This window comes from Teleopsis dalmanni, chromosome X (genome assembly GCF_002237135.1).
Source record: "Teleopsis dalmanni isolate 2A chromosome X, ASM223713v2, whole genome shotgun sequence".
NCBI lineage: Eukaryota > Metazoa > Arthropoda > Insecta > Diptera > Diopsidae > Teleopsis > Teleopsis dalmanni.
This window is the reverse complement of record NC_051848.1, coordinates 51,490,832-51,506,317: the sequence shown is the minus strand read 5'-3', so window position 1 is coordinate 51,506,317 and position 15,486 is coordinate 51,490,832. Positions and strand designations below refer to the sequence as shown.

The 15,486-nt window shown below is 27.6% G+C and overlaps 3 protein-coding genes across 3 annotated transcripts; 1 reads left to right on the top strand and 2 right to left on the bottom strand.

The window, feature by feature from the left end:
- Positions 1 to 2,998: 2,998 nt before the first annotated feature.
- On the top strand, positions 2,999 to 4,557 carry LOC119662380. Its single transcript, XM_038071984.1, has 2 exons — positions 2,999 to 3,220; positions 3,286 to 4,557. The coding sequence occupies exons 1-2, from the start codon at positions 3,065 to 3,067 to the stop codon at positions 4,528 to 4,530; spliced, it is 1,401 nt and encodes a 466-aa protein (XP_037927912.1). The 5' UTR covers positions 2,999 to 3,064; the 3' UTR covers positions 4,531 to 4,557.
- A 2,226-nt stretch (positions 4,558 to 6,783) lies between these two features.
- Positions 6,784 to 8,021, bottom strand: LOC119690196 (alpha-ketoglutarate-dependent dioxygenase alkB homolog 4). The gene is made up of 2 exons (XM_038105203.1): positions 7,116 to 8,021; positions 6,784 to 7,061 (listed from the first exon to the last, which is right to left on the bottom strand). The coding sequence occupies exons 1-2, from the start codon at positions 7,844 to 7,846 to the stop codon at positions 6,854 to 6,856; spliced, it is 939 nt and encodes a 312-aa protein (XP_037961131.1). The 5' UTR covers positions 7,847 to 8,021; the 3' UTR covers positions 6,784 to 6,853.
- A 2,555-nt stretch (positions 8,022 to 10,576) lies between these two features.
- Positions 10,577 to 14,766, bottom strand: LOC119662394 (UDP-GlcNAc:betaGal beta-1,3-N-acetylglucosaminyltransferase-like protein 1). The gene is made up of 6 exons (XM_038072000.1): positions 14,295 to 14,766; positions 13,911 to 14,217; positions 13,759 to 13,829; positions 11,686 to 11,745; positions 11,129 to 11,621; positions 10,577 to 11,058 (listed from the first exon to the last, which is right to left on the bottom strand). The coding sequence occupies exons 1-6, from the start codon at positions 14,310 to 14,312 to the stop codon at positions 10,862 to 10,864; spliced, it is 1,146 nt and encodes a 381-aa protein (XP_037927928.1). The 5' UTR covers positions 14,313 to 14,766; the 3' UTR covers positions 10,577 to 10,861.
- Positions 14,767 to 15,486: the final 720 nt, after the last annotated feature.

The window sequence follows — 15,486 nt, the reverse complement described above, 5'->3', positions numbered from 1 at the left end:
TACTGAAAACATATTTTTAACTTCGTTAAATACTTTTTGGAAAGTAGAAGTTCTAATAAGATGCATCGTTTTCTAGAAAATGCAATCACCAAACATTTGTTTACCTTTTGTTGTAAATATGTCAAAAACAGCTTTCTCAAACTGTCAAAATGCCATGAAAAGCCTTTATTTAGGGTATGTTCAATGTATTCCTTTGCATTTGGAACAAATTTGGAACGCATTCAACCTTCGTCGGAATGCATTCATACAGAATGTGAATTAATGGATTTCATTCGCGTTTGAAATTCTGTATGCAAGAATGAGCCATTTGATTCTTATTTTCTATTTTGGACCAGAATGAGCCATTTAAGGCCAGTGTAAATGCCGTATAAGCCAGAAAAATATTTCCAGTCTGAAGCTCTGCTTTTAGACTTGATGATCTTATTTATTATGGTTTATAGTAGATCATACTAGTAGATGCAGTAATTAGTCACATTTCTTATATAATATTTATAAAACAACATACAAAAACCATGAATTTTTAATTGTTTTTAATTTGAAAATGCTAGTTCGAAATATGGCAAACAAATTTTTATAAAAACAACGAGTATATATATTTATTCAAATTAAATAGCAAATTTCAAATAAATATTGGGAAAGATCAAAAAATTTAATTGTATAAAATTATGTACTATATGTTAGTTCGTTTTTAATAGTTTTTATAACACATTCTATTTGTTATTACAATGCAAAAATATAAATAAAAATCCACTAACTTTTGACTGTATAATATTTCTGACTATATAAAATATTTTCTGATCATATGTTTTTTGTTTAAATTACAGTTTCGTGAAAAAGTGAACTTTTCAAAAACTCGTTAATATTTAAAAAAATCCTTGTTGTTTTTTTACGAAATGCAAACAAAAGTGTATGTCAATATAAGAAATAAAAAGACTTTCTTAGAATTTGTCACGTAAAGAAAAATAAAAAATTTTTTAATTATCTCGCTTTTGAGTATTTATAACTATTATTGGGATTGAGTGACTAGAGTTTAACTGTGATTCATTAATTAGATAATACAAACATATTATGCGCATCTACAATTTTCATTAAGCAAGCCCAATTCGTGTTAAATTACTAATTATGTACTTATGTTAAATATGTGCTAAATGATTTATGTGCAATATCAGTATTTAACGGTTTAGCAAATTAGCAGGTTTTACGAATTTTTAAATTCCAATTGTCAACTTATTTGCTATTAGTTTATTTACATATAATACCATATTTAAGGGTGATTTTTAAACTCTATCCGATCTCGGCTCTAATCATAATCATATAACACATTTACTATGTTTCAATTTTCAGATTTAACACTTAGCATTTGATCACAAGTTAGCATGATAAATAAAATTTGTGAAGAGATCTGAAGGATATAATCGATTTCTGTATGATTTTTTTTATATAAAGAAGGAATTAGTTTTTATATAATATGAAGTTAAGAGTTATTCGAAAAGAATATGCTTGGCCAATTAAAAAAATGAATATTATTCATTTATAATAGAGTGTGCAGACGTGATAACCAAGTTATCTATGGTTGTCCGATTAAAAAATTTCTATGAGTAAAGATTACATAAACATTTTAAATATTGAAAATGATTTATTGTAATTATTGTGGCCCCTTCTGATACCACTACATACCACGAGACTTTCATTGTTAGTTGATTGTGAAACAATTTCGAGGACTTAATAAAGCTCAGGGTATTTTTTAAAATAAGTGTTGGACACTTACCTGTGACTTTCATAAAGCTAAGGATATAATTGCCTAAAAATTGGCTTTGCTTCTTTTGCTAAAATTTGTTTCATGATATTTCAGAAGCAGTCAACGCGAGAGAATAGGGTAATCCATTTTTTCCAGCACTTAAAATGTTTCTTCATTTATTACTTTTGATATTTATATGTGTTTTATTGTTATTATTCATTTTCGTTTTATGAACATCTTCTCAATTTTTTATAATAATATTATAAATTATACTGAACATGGTTTTATGCCAGTAATTTTGATCATGATGTGCGAAAATGCACGAAAACCTGGATCTTGAAATCCAGACACGCTGAATGGCTTTCAAATAACTTCTCTTGCCAATGTGTAAGGGCTATTGACGTACTCTATATGGCTGAAATCAATATTTAAAAAATTGGTTATGCGTTGGCTTTCTACTAATTTACTGTTTGAACATAACATATAAATGTTGAACTACTTTCGGTTCATCAGTTTCTTTTATTTTCATTTTTAATTAGGACGACTATAAGAAATACTTTCTTAATACTCTAGAAAAATTAAACTATATCAGAACAGTTTTTTTAAATAGTTATCATCATTTCTGGCCCCTATGTTGTGGTTTGTCTATGGTAACAAATAATAATGAACACAAGCATGAGATCTGTTCCACGAGGTACTCGTAGTAACACTGTGTAAAATTTGCGTCTTTTAGGAGCAAATTCTAATACGTTTTAGAGAAAAAATGGCAGTAAGCAACACAGGCTTTTTTTTTTAAATCGCTAATAATATAATTATTACATTTTCCGATTTTAAGGAAAGGCATATAATATTCTAACATAAGTACTGTGAACAATTATTATAAGATAATATAGTAATAAATTAACATTATTACAGCCTCTATGAGTTTTCTCTTGCTGGTTATTTTTGGTGGCAAATTGAAAGTGAGCATATCTAAATTTCCTTTTAAATTTAGTCACAACCAAGAAGTACCACGAAGTAGTAAAAATACAAAATTGGCAATACTGTGACTGTTGTGACAGTCTACATAACATGCATTTTCGGCACTTTGTACAACACGGCTCTAAAATGGCCTTTATAAGTTTGCAAAATTCAAATTGATTTCTTGAATGTTTACTGCGTTATCACCACAGAGCAATTGAACGGCTGTCATAAATTCAGCTAATAAAAATACAACTTTTCTCAAATTTTTATGCTGGCAATGCCATGAACTGTCAAAAATATTATAAACAAACTTCTTTGGTACGTAAAGTTAATTGCAAATGATATGAAGTAGTTGAACTCGAAATGGAGATTTTATTGTCTGTTAATAATCTAAAATCTCTGTGCCGCATTTGCTGTGAGATAGGGAATTATGAAATAGGAAAACATGAAATTTCCATGCCAAACTTGGGTATACGAATAAGTGTTTCTGCAATGTTTGAAATATTTTGTGACTGGGCTGTGAGTATGAAAAACAATAAACATATCTTAATAAGCTTTAACTTTTTGTTCTTTATTTAAAATAGGTACTAAAAAGTGCAATCCAAGATTTAGGTGAAGATTACCATATGATATGCAGTGAATGCTTGAACAATCTAGTCTCCTGCTATATTTTTAATAAGAAGTTAAAAGATGGTTGGATGCGTAGTGAACAAATGCTTCGGGATGCAATTGATTTGGAAACGGTTGCATTAGATCTTGAGACACATGATGTTTTAGATAAAAAAGTGCATGATGTAGATGATATACAAGAAACTGATCAAGCACAAGAAGTAGTTGATGAACAATGTATGGAAGAATACAATGTTAAAGAACCTCCCATTTGTACAATGAAGAAGAAAAGATATTATCCAGTTAGAAGAAAAGTGAATAAAAAAAGAAATCAAAATATAGAAATTACAACCAAAAGAGTTTTGTATAATATGAGAAAAGAAAGCTCCTTACCATCAACTTCTAAACAAGCAAGAAGAGAACAAACACTTTTAAATAATATGGTTAATAAAAATAAATCTAGAGAATTGGAAATGGAAGATTTTGGTCCCAATAATCACTCAACTGCTGGTACTTATATGCCCAATTTGGATGATGCGGTTTTAATCGTTTCAAATTTTTTATCAGGCAATGATGATATGAATGATACAGTGCATAGAAGTAGCGATCCATCTATTCATAAAATATGTACTGTTGAATATGGAGCAGTCGAAATCAAATATAAAGACTTACATAATATGAATAACATCGATAGTGCCATCACATTGTCAACGACTAATCAAATTAATGGAGATACGGTTTACTCTTGTACGTTTTGTAATGTTATATTCTCTGTGCAGCAGTTGCTAAAAGCACATTTGCTTAAATATCACGTATGTCAATACTGCACAATATCATTTAAAAAACCCGAAGATCTATACCAACATGTACATACACATCATCAACAGCACCAGTGCGTCATTTGCAAAAAAAATTACACCACAAATACTAATTTAAAGGTACATATTCGAAAAATGCATGGAATTAAGATACCGGCACATGTATCCTTACTCGGTATTAAAGAAGGTTCATGTAAAGAAGAGATCTGCATGGATGAACTGACATATGAACAGCCTTCATATGAGGATGAAGTGCCAACGTCCAGTTCGAGTACACATTACAATAACACTACTGATGTATTCAATGAACTCGATCAATTTGCAGACCACGATGTGAATCACATAAAACACAATTATGATTGTATCGAATATATTGAGTATCCTGAACATGGTACAAACTAAAAATGTAATTGAATTGACATTTCTTGGTTTAAGGTTTTTGCTTTTAATAATAATAATAATAATAATAATAATAATAATTTTTTATAATAAATAATTTAATATAATAATTTATTAATTATAATAATAATGTAAACAGCTTACAATTAAGTTTTACATATAATGTATATAAATATATTAATATTATACATTAATTGTATAAGCCGACGTTTTTATTGTGTTATTTAGTGTGCAATATCAAACTTGACACTACTTTGGAATAAGATTAAAAAATAAAAATAAATTTACATGTAAATCATTAATATTTTATTATCTCGTACTAAATTACATTATATTATATTATAAAGTTATGTTGTAATTTAAACTACATTAGAAAGAAAATTTAAGGTAATAAGAAATGCTTTAATTAGATATATTGTTGTAACATGTGTCATGTTATTTTCTTTTTGGATCCCTGGTGGATGTAATGATCCGTAATTGGTCATCAGTATAAGCGAACTATTATAAGGACGCTCGATTCTACGTCCTAGGGCCACTCGCCGAGTTTGATGACCAAACGCTATTTAGCAGTTTCAAAAGAGACTACACAAGCAGAGATTCGTGTGCTACAATAACAACAACAATTCCAGAACGTAGAGGTGTCAAAGCTTAACTAACAAATGGTTTTAGGAATGATGAGGGAGGTTTACTTAAATGAACTTAATAATGACCATATACATAACATAAATTTGAAAAACCAAATGGTTGTACAACTAGTGGGGTTTGCATGAAGTAACTTATGATGGCCAAGAATCGCTCAACCCCACATTTTGGTGGATAATGTGGATGAAGTATTTACGCATTACAAAATACATATATGAATTCTTGCAGAATATAGTCATTTTCTAAAGCTGAAGTGAGATATATCCCGATCATTGCACAAATCGATGGTCATTAACTTTTTGTTAATGTGTATTGTTTTTTGCTTAAAAAAAATTATTTGTTATTCAATAATCAAAAAAAATCTTAGTATTTAATAATATTTATTTTTATTAAAAAACTTTATTATTATATGTTAAATGTAAACCAAGTGCTTTGACACTTCCATTATTTAATAGAGTGAAATTAATGAATTTGAACAGTTAACGGGTCATTTACGTTATAGCCATGAAAATGATTCCTTCCAGCTAGCTTTATGCTTCGAAAGACGTTAAAAGAATACATTTTCACTTCCTGCTTGATGTTATACAAATAATACTGTCGTTTATAAGAAAAACAATTAACTTTGTTAACATAAATTATAATTTTGTGGAACCTTTATAGATAAACTAACTTAAAACACACTGATTGTACATATACCAAAAATATAATTATTATAAATAATTCTTAAAACTAAAGCTGAACGACTGACTAAGTCTGTTCTGTAGATCAGTTCAATGCAGTTCAATGTTTTAATTTTTAGACTACGAGGTCTTAATTTTGAAATGTAATATAGTCGTTGGATGTTAGCTTTATAGAACATTCAACAAATTTTTGATGTGCATATATTTTCTTGACAAAGATATTACTAGTCACGAATGCTTTATTACATCACTTAAGCAGCTGAATGCACTCAAATTTAAACATTTGTTCACTCTGAAAAGTTTATTTGGTTAAATATGTTTGCGTTTCTTTATTAGCTAATAAGCTTTATTTAATTGTTTTATATTTTATACAAGTATGAACAATAGTAAAAGCGCGAACACCATATTTTGTTCTAAAATTTTTTTAGCAGATTGCTGTGCTCGACCCAAAATAAACCCTAACATAAAAATGCTCGAAGATTCGAAAAGCACGAATAATTTTTAAAATTCTAACTGCTACTGATATCAGTTTTTTTAGATCTAATAATAAAAAAGTATTATTATTTTTATTTAACTCTTTGACATCATTTTTCATACTCGTCTCTTTCCCGTTCTTCTATCTTGTGTGTTAGTCGTGTGTTAGATTGATGTTTTTTGCTCACATGACCCACCAAAATTTGTTAGGATCTTTTTGCTAACTATTTTAAGGCAATTCAACTGATATATAGTACCTTTGCGCCGTTTGAAATTTTCCTTCCAAGCGAAACACTAACATTTCTGGAACATGATCTTAATTATATGATTAATTTACCAAAGTTCAGGTTGTTAATTAAGCTGTTAGACTAAAAGTAACCCTCTCTCTATGTTGCCTATTAAAATTATAAATTAGTAATCAAAACACACTATTCATGAATAAATAATATTGTAATTATAAAAATTAAGGAGTTATATTTTGTAATTATATATAAATAGATTTTATATACATATAGCGGTGCAATGAAATTTCAGTTTTCTACATCAAAATTATTATTCCAAAATATTTTAGCGTTCGTTGTTATATCATTACCTTCTTCTTCTAATTCTCCGCCTTTCAAATACATAGGCGTAAATTCTCGATATGCTAAGCACACCCGTCGACCAGTAATATCTTCGCGTAGAACAGCGTGCTCAAATTGATACCTTGCAGCTCCATACAAAACGATGAGGGAGAGACTAGCAAAACGAAAAGTTTATTTGAAATCAATATAATTAAGAAAATAAACCTACTTTGGCATTGGTATACGTATAACACAATCTTTGTATTGCCCAAGTTCTGCTACATCCTCTAAAGGCGATATTAGTTTGTGTTTATATTCCTGTACTAAATCTAAATTGTATCTATTTGATATATCTCCTGTACTATCATACAATTTTAGCGTTAGCACAGCACTTCCTAAGCAATTAACAGTAACAACACGTTCACCCCAAATCCAGCAATCGTCAATATGCGGATCTATACAGGCGCCTTTGGCTTCTGTGTATTCCAAACTGCATTGCTCAATACTTTGGAAATCACGCAGTAATGGTATTTGCTTAAAACGTGTCTGTAAATATTCTGTTGTAGCTGGGAATCCAGAAAAATTGCCATTTCGTAATTTACGTTTTTTGAAATTTGTTTTTGGTCCATAGTTTTGTTTTCGTCGACCACTTTGCGATACCGTCCATGGCAATTTGTCCAGTTCTATCATCAAATCGTTACCTTCGGAAGGAGTTAAAAAATTTTCAAGCACCAAAATTCCAGAAAGCCTGATGCCCTCTTCGCCACGATGCTCGGGATGTTCGTTCCGTACATTTGCCGGTTGCCAGCCCGAATATAAGCATTTGCATTCTACACAATAGCTAAGTGCACGTAGTTTCAAGAATTCTTCTTGCAACGATATTTTCATAATCTTATAGTCGCTCTCGCATTGTAAACATGTACGAACACCTTTGCAGCCGCATGGTCGAATGGTATTCATCTCGACGCCAATTTATTAAGGCAAACACTTGGTAAATACATGCAGGCAAATATTAAAGTGAAGCTTATGTGGTGGTGGTATTTATTAATTTATTTATAACATTTATAATATACGCGTATGTTTTAAGTTAAACTTTCGATAGTGTTTTTTAAAAATATATGTGTATTTTATATATTAATTTAGTTTTGAACAGCTGATTTTATAGCATAATACCAGTATAGTATGGCTAAAAAATCACAAACTTAGGGATAGCATGACATAAAGTATAAAGAATAACCAAAAACACAGTTATTATCGATATTAATTAGTAATTATGGCAAATAAACAAATTACTTTAAGAATGGAAAGTGACTAATTTGTAAATTTTAAATTTAATTAAATTATGCCTAACTACCTTTCTAAACTCCTCTACCAAATATGCTAGTTTCTATTAAAATATAATAGTCACTTTCGTCATAACTGACGTTGAATACAACTTATATTAAATTTTGCTATATATTTTTTTCACACATTTTTCAAATTAGTTTTGAAAATTATATATATGAATATCTATAGACTATAGTCGAAATAGTCTATAGCGAATGTTGGTATTTACCAGAATTTCAAGTAGTGTAAATTTGATAAAAATTTGGAAAATTAGGTGTTACCATTGTGAAAATGTTATAAGATGTTTAATAAATAAATTTGAAAACTTTTAACCAAAAATAATAAATAAATAAATATTTACATAAGTGCAGTGCAAAAAATCTCTAGGATATTACTATACCTCCATTTAGTCAAACTCGCATACAGCCTAGTTTGACCAATTTGTTTCTTCAGTAATATATAAATAAAATTTGGTCAAAAATACAAAAACTAGTTTTATACAAGAAGGTGTCAGATCTAATCAGGTCATATGGGTGCTTATTCCTTGTATAATCAGGAACCCAAAATAAAATAAGAAGAAATAGATCTATAAAATAGTTTTAATAGCAACTTAATTATGAATGAAATATCATCATCGTCCTTGACGTGACAGTCTGTGTGGGATTTAGGCCTATTTTACAACAACCTACTATTTTTCTCCGTTTGTTCCTTTCTCTTTCCAGTTCCTTATATTTATCTGCTCTTGATCATGAATGAAATATAGATCTTGATATTATTAGGGTAAACATTCGCAAAAAGAAAGAAAGGCTATTGAGATTTTGTATATTCTCGCCTGAAATGTTGAGGTGAAGATACAAAGTTATATAAGGTCTACCGGATTGTTACACTGTGACCTCGATTATTTGGTACAAATCATCTCAAATAACAAACTCTTAAATGTTTGCCTGAAAGTTCGTATAGTTTCTATTGTATCTGCTATCCTTTTCAAATGAATTAAAAGGAAAAGTTCATACTTAGCTTAAGCTCCTAACTTATAAGAATGTTAAGGATCTATATACTTACTTTCCTAGTAAGTCTATTTGTGTTATGTCCAAGTAAGCACAATTTTCGTTCTTATGCTACTAGAAATTTCAGGATCTACAAATAGAAAAGTCGCTCCTCGTCTAACAAATTCGTCTAATTCAACCTAAAACAAAAAATTTCTTGTCGAAGGCGTTAAAAGGTTCTGGATCTACAAGCAATGAAGCCGTTCCTCTTCTAACAAATTCATCAGATATTTCGTATAATTTAATTTAAAGTCAAATTTTACTTTCCGAAGCCACGAAAGTAGATCCTGAATACAGATCTACTTTAGATCTGGAATTCTAAAAGAAATTAAAATTTTGTTTAGTACATTTTTATATAAACTACAACTTTGTTTTCTTTTATATATTTTTATTAGTGCAAATATATTATTTATTTTTATATGTTATATATATGTATATATTATATATATTTATATATTATTTATATATTATAATATTATATATATTATATTTATATATTTAATATTATTATTATAATTATACATTTTTATAAATTATATATTTTTTATATTATTTATTTTCTTAACATAATTTTTTTTTAAATTATACATTTTTTATAAGTTACATATTTTTATAAATTATGTATTTTTATACATATATCATTTACTTTTACATAATATATATATTTTTTTTGTTATGTATTTCTATATATTATTTATTTTGCATAATATATATTTTTATATATATGTTATATATTCCTATATATTATATATTTTTATGTATTATTTTTTTTATAAATCATACATTTCTATAAATGATATATTTTTATATTTTATATATTTTTATAAATTACATATTTTTATAAATTATTTATTTTTATATATTATTTATTTTTACATAAAATATTATTTTTATGTTATACATTTCTATATATTATATATTTTTATATATTATTTATTTTAATAAATTACATATTTTTATAAAATATATATTCTTATATATCATTTATTTGTAGATAATATATATTTTATATGGTATATATTTGTATATATTATATATTTTTATAAATTACATATTTTTATATATTATTTATTTTTACATAAAATATTATTTTTATGTTATATATTTCTATATATTATATATTTTTATATACTACATATTTTTATAAATTACATATTTTCATAAATTACATATTTTTATAAATTATATATTACATATTTTTATATATATTGTATATATGCATATTAAGGAAAGTTGTATTACAGATTAATTAATGCGTTATATTTAATATATTCACATAAGATTAAATTATTTGTCTAATAATATCATATTTATATATATATATATAAGTCTGAGATATATTTTAAATTTAATATTAGATTCTAAACAGACTGTTAATTGCTGTAATCACAAAAGAGTTAACTAGCATTCTACATTAATACTATGTATGTACGTATATATATATGTATGTGTTATATACATACAACTAATATATTTATATTATGTATGATAATGGCAGTTGATGTATTACTATTAGGTTTTAAGGCTATAAAAACCCGTAATGGATATACTATAGTAAAGATATTTTCGCTTTACCCGTAAATGAGATTTTTTGAGTTAATGGTTAAGTAAATAGAATATAATCAGTGCCTTCAGTTAAGTTCAAGCTTCTTAAGTTTGCTTCAAAAGCACCGTTGGTCATGTCCAATTTCATGCATATCACTAAAGGCGGTTTGGCCTGCGTGAAATGGAGTACCGGTATGGTATGCGTTATTTTACGTGTTACTTGATCGAAGTATTTATACATGTTTTGTATCTTTTCTAGAGAATAAAAATGTTTTAATTTTATTTCAAATAAATATTCACACTTTGAACAATTAACTAAACTTACTCTTATCAACGTCACAAAATGAGATCACTTTGTGTTTTTCCACAGCAGGCAAATCACGGAAAAATGTTTTACCCTGTTTACCGGCATTCCATATAGTAAAACCATTGCTCCATGGTTCTTTTTGTAGTATATTTTCGATAAGATGTCGTAGACGTATACGCAAGATAGTCTTGGCGGCAATGGAAAATGTTGTTGCCTCGGGATGATATCTATATTTTAGTAGACACTGATCAACACGTAATACTGAGCCTCCACGATCTAAATGCTTATAAAAAAAAATGAGATCTTCTGGTATACCATGTCCATCGTCACAAAACCCATTCGATATATTATTATAAACGCTACGATGACAAAACCAAGTAGGCATTATAACTGTTGGACCATTGGAAGTGTATATTTGTAGCGTTAGTTTTTGTGGATCCAAATCATTGGCCCATTTCGAAAAGCGACATGTTGAATTTGTAGGTATGCGCATAAATTTTGAACCAATAATCTATAAGAGAAAAATCACTTCCATATTATATATATTACTTAAATAACTAAATGTGACAACTCACTGCATCCTGGTGTCTTTTAGCAAGCGCATACTGCTTCAGAATTCTATTAGGTAGCATAATCTATATAAACAGAAAGGAAATTATAATTATTATTACAACCACAGTTTGAAGTAATAAAATATATTTAATATAAATCATATAATATAAATATAATATTAAAATATACTTAAAAATTAGAAAGATTTTACTGGTGCCGTTTAACCATCAATTTGAACGAAGACACTATAATAGTAGTGGTGAGGTACATTTCAATTGATCGACGGAGCTGAACCGTCTCATTAAGGCTCCTCTGCCTTAACCTAGGTTGAATTCAATTAAAATCCCATCTATACCCAATCCCTTCCTATTTTCACACTTTCTTTACCTAACCATATTCTAACCCATGTATACGTATTTGTAATTCTTTAGTTGTTGTTGCAGCTTGCGGGAAGTCCCTTTGGAGGTGGTGAACGACACTTAGTCGTTGAATTTGACGAGTGGGTCCGGGACATAAACTCAAGCGTTCTTGGAGCCTTGTAGTTATTTTCATTGTATTTGCTTTATAGAACAACTACAACAACAACAAGTTCACTTAGTACTCGTAATAGTTGTTATTGTAACTCGTGTTAGGACAGGTGAAGATACTCTTCCAAACAGAAAGAGTACCAACTGTTCCTTGGTGGTCCCAACAACAGCAACAATAATGGTTTATATAATTCTTTTTCAACACTGGAAAAATTGCGAGTTTACTTAAGCTCAAATGATAGTCTGTTGTGATACTACCGATAAGCGTTTATACGCAGACCAGAAGGATTGTTAAAAGGACCGCAGTGGTCAGTAACGCAGCCAGGCTCGACTTCCCTATTCATTAGATCAAGTATCTAATTTTGCAAGATGATAACTCAGATAAGATGATAACTTTACAAGATGATGGACACTGGTACACGAGGCGGAGTATAGTTGTCTCCTCATCCGCAAACCGATAACCTCGATAACATATTTTAAGCAATTTTTTTTCATTAAAAAAAAATAATTTACAACTTAAAATGCTGTTGTCTTAAGAGTTGAGATAATTTGATATATAATGTGTCGATCGTTCGATGCGATTCTTCACGATTATATATATCGCGAATATATTTGCTTCGTATTTAATATATTAGAAAAATACATTTACTCCGCTGCATTAAAAAATAAATATATTTTTTGTATATATATATATATATATATATATATATAATATATAATTATATACATATATACCACACAAAATAATTTATTATATATATATATATATGTATATATTGTTATATTAACTGCGAAGTTTCTTCATAACCCCTCTCTACGCCTTGGCTGGATTATTGTTTATCATATATATATATTTTATATATATATACACATATATTTCATATATATATATATTTGACTGAAATCGAACCAAATTTTTCTTATGCGTTTCTTTTAAAAAAAAAATTATCCGGCAAATATCTCAAGAAAAAAAATTTAAATTAAATTATATTTATTTTAAATTTTTTTTCCTAGCAGTTACGGACCCACGAAGTTTTGAAGATTTGTGTTTTAGACTATATTTTATTTGGTCATATTTCAGGTTCTGTACAATAGAGATATAACATTTGCTTTATAAATAATACATTAAAGTATTTGCAAATAATATACTTAATTAAAATTGTTTATATTTAGTTACTGATATTATTTAAAAAAACCTTTTTAATTTTTATGTGTTAAATTAACGATCTAAGCCCAGTAATTATAAAAACAAAAAACTTATTTTTAAATAATAATAATCATTAAGTTCTAGCCAAAAAATACTTTTTTAGGGTACTTTTTTTAGAGGTATTTTTCAAAAAATATTTAAAATGCACATTACACGCTATGTGTAAGAACTTAAATTCATTAAATTAAATTTTCAAATATATACTAATAAAATTAATTATTTTTAATATTTAATTCAGATTTAGCATTAAGTTTTACTAATGAATTCAAAATTTTCTAAATAGTGTTATTATTAGAAGTATTTCTAATAAATAAATTAATTTTAAATATAATTAATTATATGTATATGTATATATAACTTACATCGTCCACATCTTGGAAGCACAAGTATGTGCCAGTAGAATTTGCTATAGCCGCATTGCGTCCATAACCCACTGTAAAGATGTTGAAAACAGTTTAGGAATTTTTCTTAATTATAAATAATTTAATTTATTTTAAATTTTTTTTTTTCTCACCTCCTTTTGATTTCTCACTTTCATTTCTAATTATTACCAAAGGCACATTTACATTTTTAAATCTTTGCCGCCACAATTTCAAAATTTCCACTGTATTATCTGTGCTACAATCATCGAAGGCACAAACCTCAAGTTGTACGTTTTCACACTGATTGTTGTGTGACGTCACATGCGCTGTTCTTATTGAATACTGCGTCTGGAGCTGTTGTTGTTGTTGCTGCTGCTTTTGGACAGCTGTTTGTTTAAGTATCGATTCAAAGCAATTGTCAATCCATTTTGCACCATTTAATATTGTTATAATAATACTCTTTATGTAAAATAATTGTTGAAATAATTAAATTTTATATTAAAAAATTATAATTGACGAACTTTACTTGGACTTACAATTATATCTTCTGGCATCTAAACTATCCTAAAGCACTGCAAAAAAAGAACGTCAACAAAAACAAACAGCCACCGGTATTATACTGCTAGCAACAACAAATGCACGGAGCAGATTTTATACTGATTTTTCACTTGACAGACGTCGCTGTCAAGTTTTTTATCTCGAATGTCATTAAGAAATGAATAGTAATCTATGCTTTTTAACTGATATATTGATTATTTTATCTAATGCAGTAGCTAACAAATTATATACAAAAAATTTCTATTAATTATTAAATTTCGTACGTTTGTATTTGCGCGAAATCAAATACATACAAAATGCTTACTGCACTCACACACACGACCGCACTCATCTCGTATATACTTGCGCTAGTGAGATAATAAAGCAGCCCATACACGTGTTAGATAAAATGTTAAGCAAATCTTTTTTGGTGCAATCAACAGAGGAATTTTTCATATATTTTTACTTCAACATTATTTTCAAAAATATGCTCAACAATTAAATAGTGGCAAAATAAAAATTACATGTGAATATATTTATTGGAAAAAAAATGTCAAATAACTAGTAAAATAAAGTAAGTTGCTAAAAATTAAGTAAATTACCCTTGTTACCATTGTGAAAATTTTATAAGATGTTTAATAAGTAAATAAATAAATTTGAAAACTTTTAACCAAAAATAATAAATAAATACAATAAATAAATAAATAAATATTTACATAAGCGCAGTGCAAAAAATCCCTAGCAAATTTCAATTTACTTTGCTTCAATTTACTCAAACTCGCACACGGCCTTAATATATTCACCAAACAAAATATTCGATACAAAAAATCATCACGATTTTAATAATAAGTTTTTGTAATATTAGCCGTAATAATATCTTTCAGAGTAGCAAAAAAAAAAATACTCGCAACCTACGAAAGAAAACATGCAACAACAATGCTCTTAAGATCTTCAGAGTTAGGTTTTACTAGCAAAAATTTTTACATTTTAAATTAAATGTTTACTGGAAATATGTTGCAAAATTCCAAGCATCATAAAATCATAAAATCATATGAGCAGAAATAACAACATTTTGCAATATATCAAAATAATAAGATAAAAACTAATTTCTATATAGATTAGATCAACACAAAAGTAGCTATCGGAATTAACAATTGTCCAAGAATTCTATTGGTGTTACAATTTTCTATA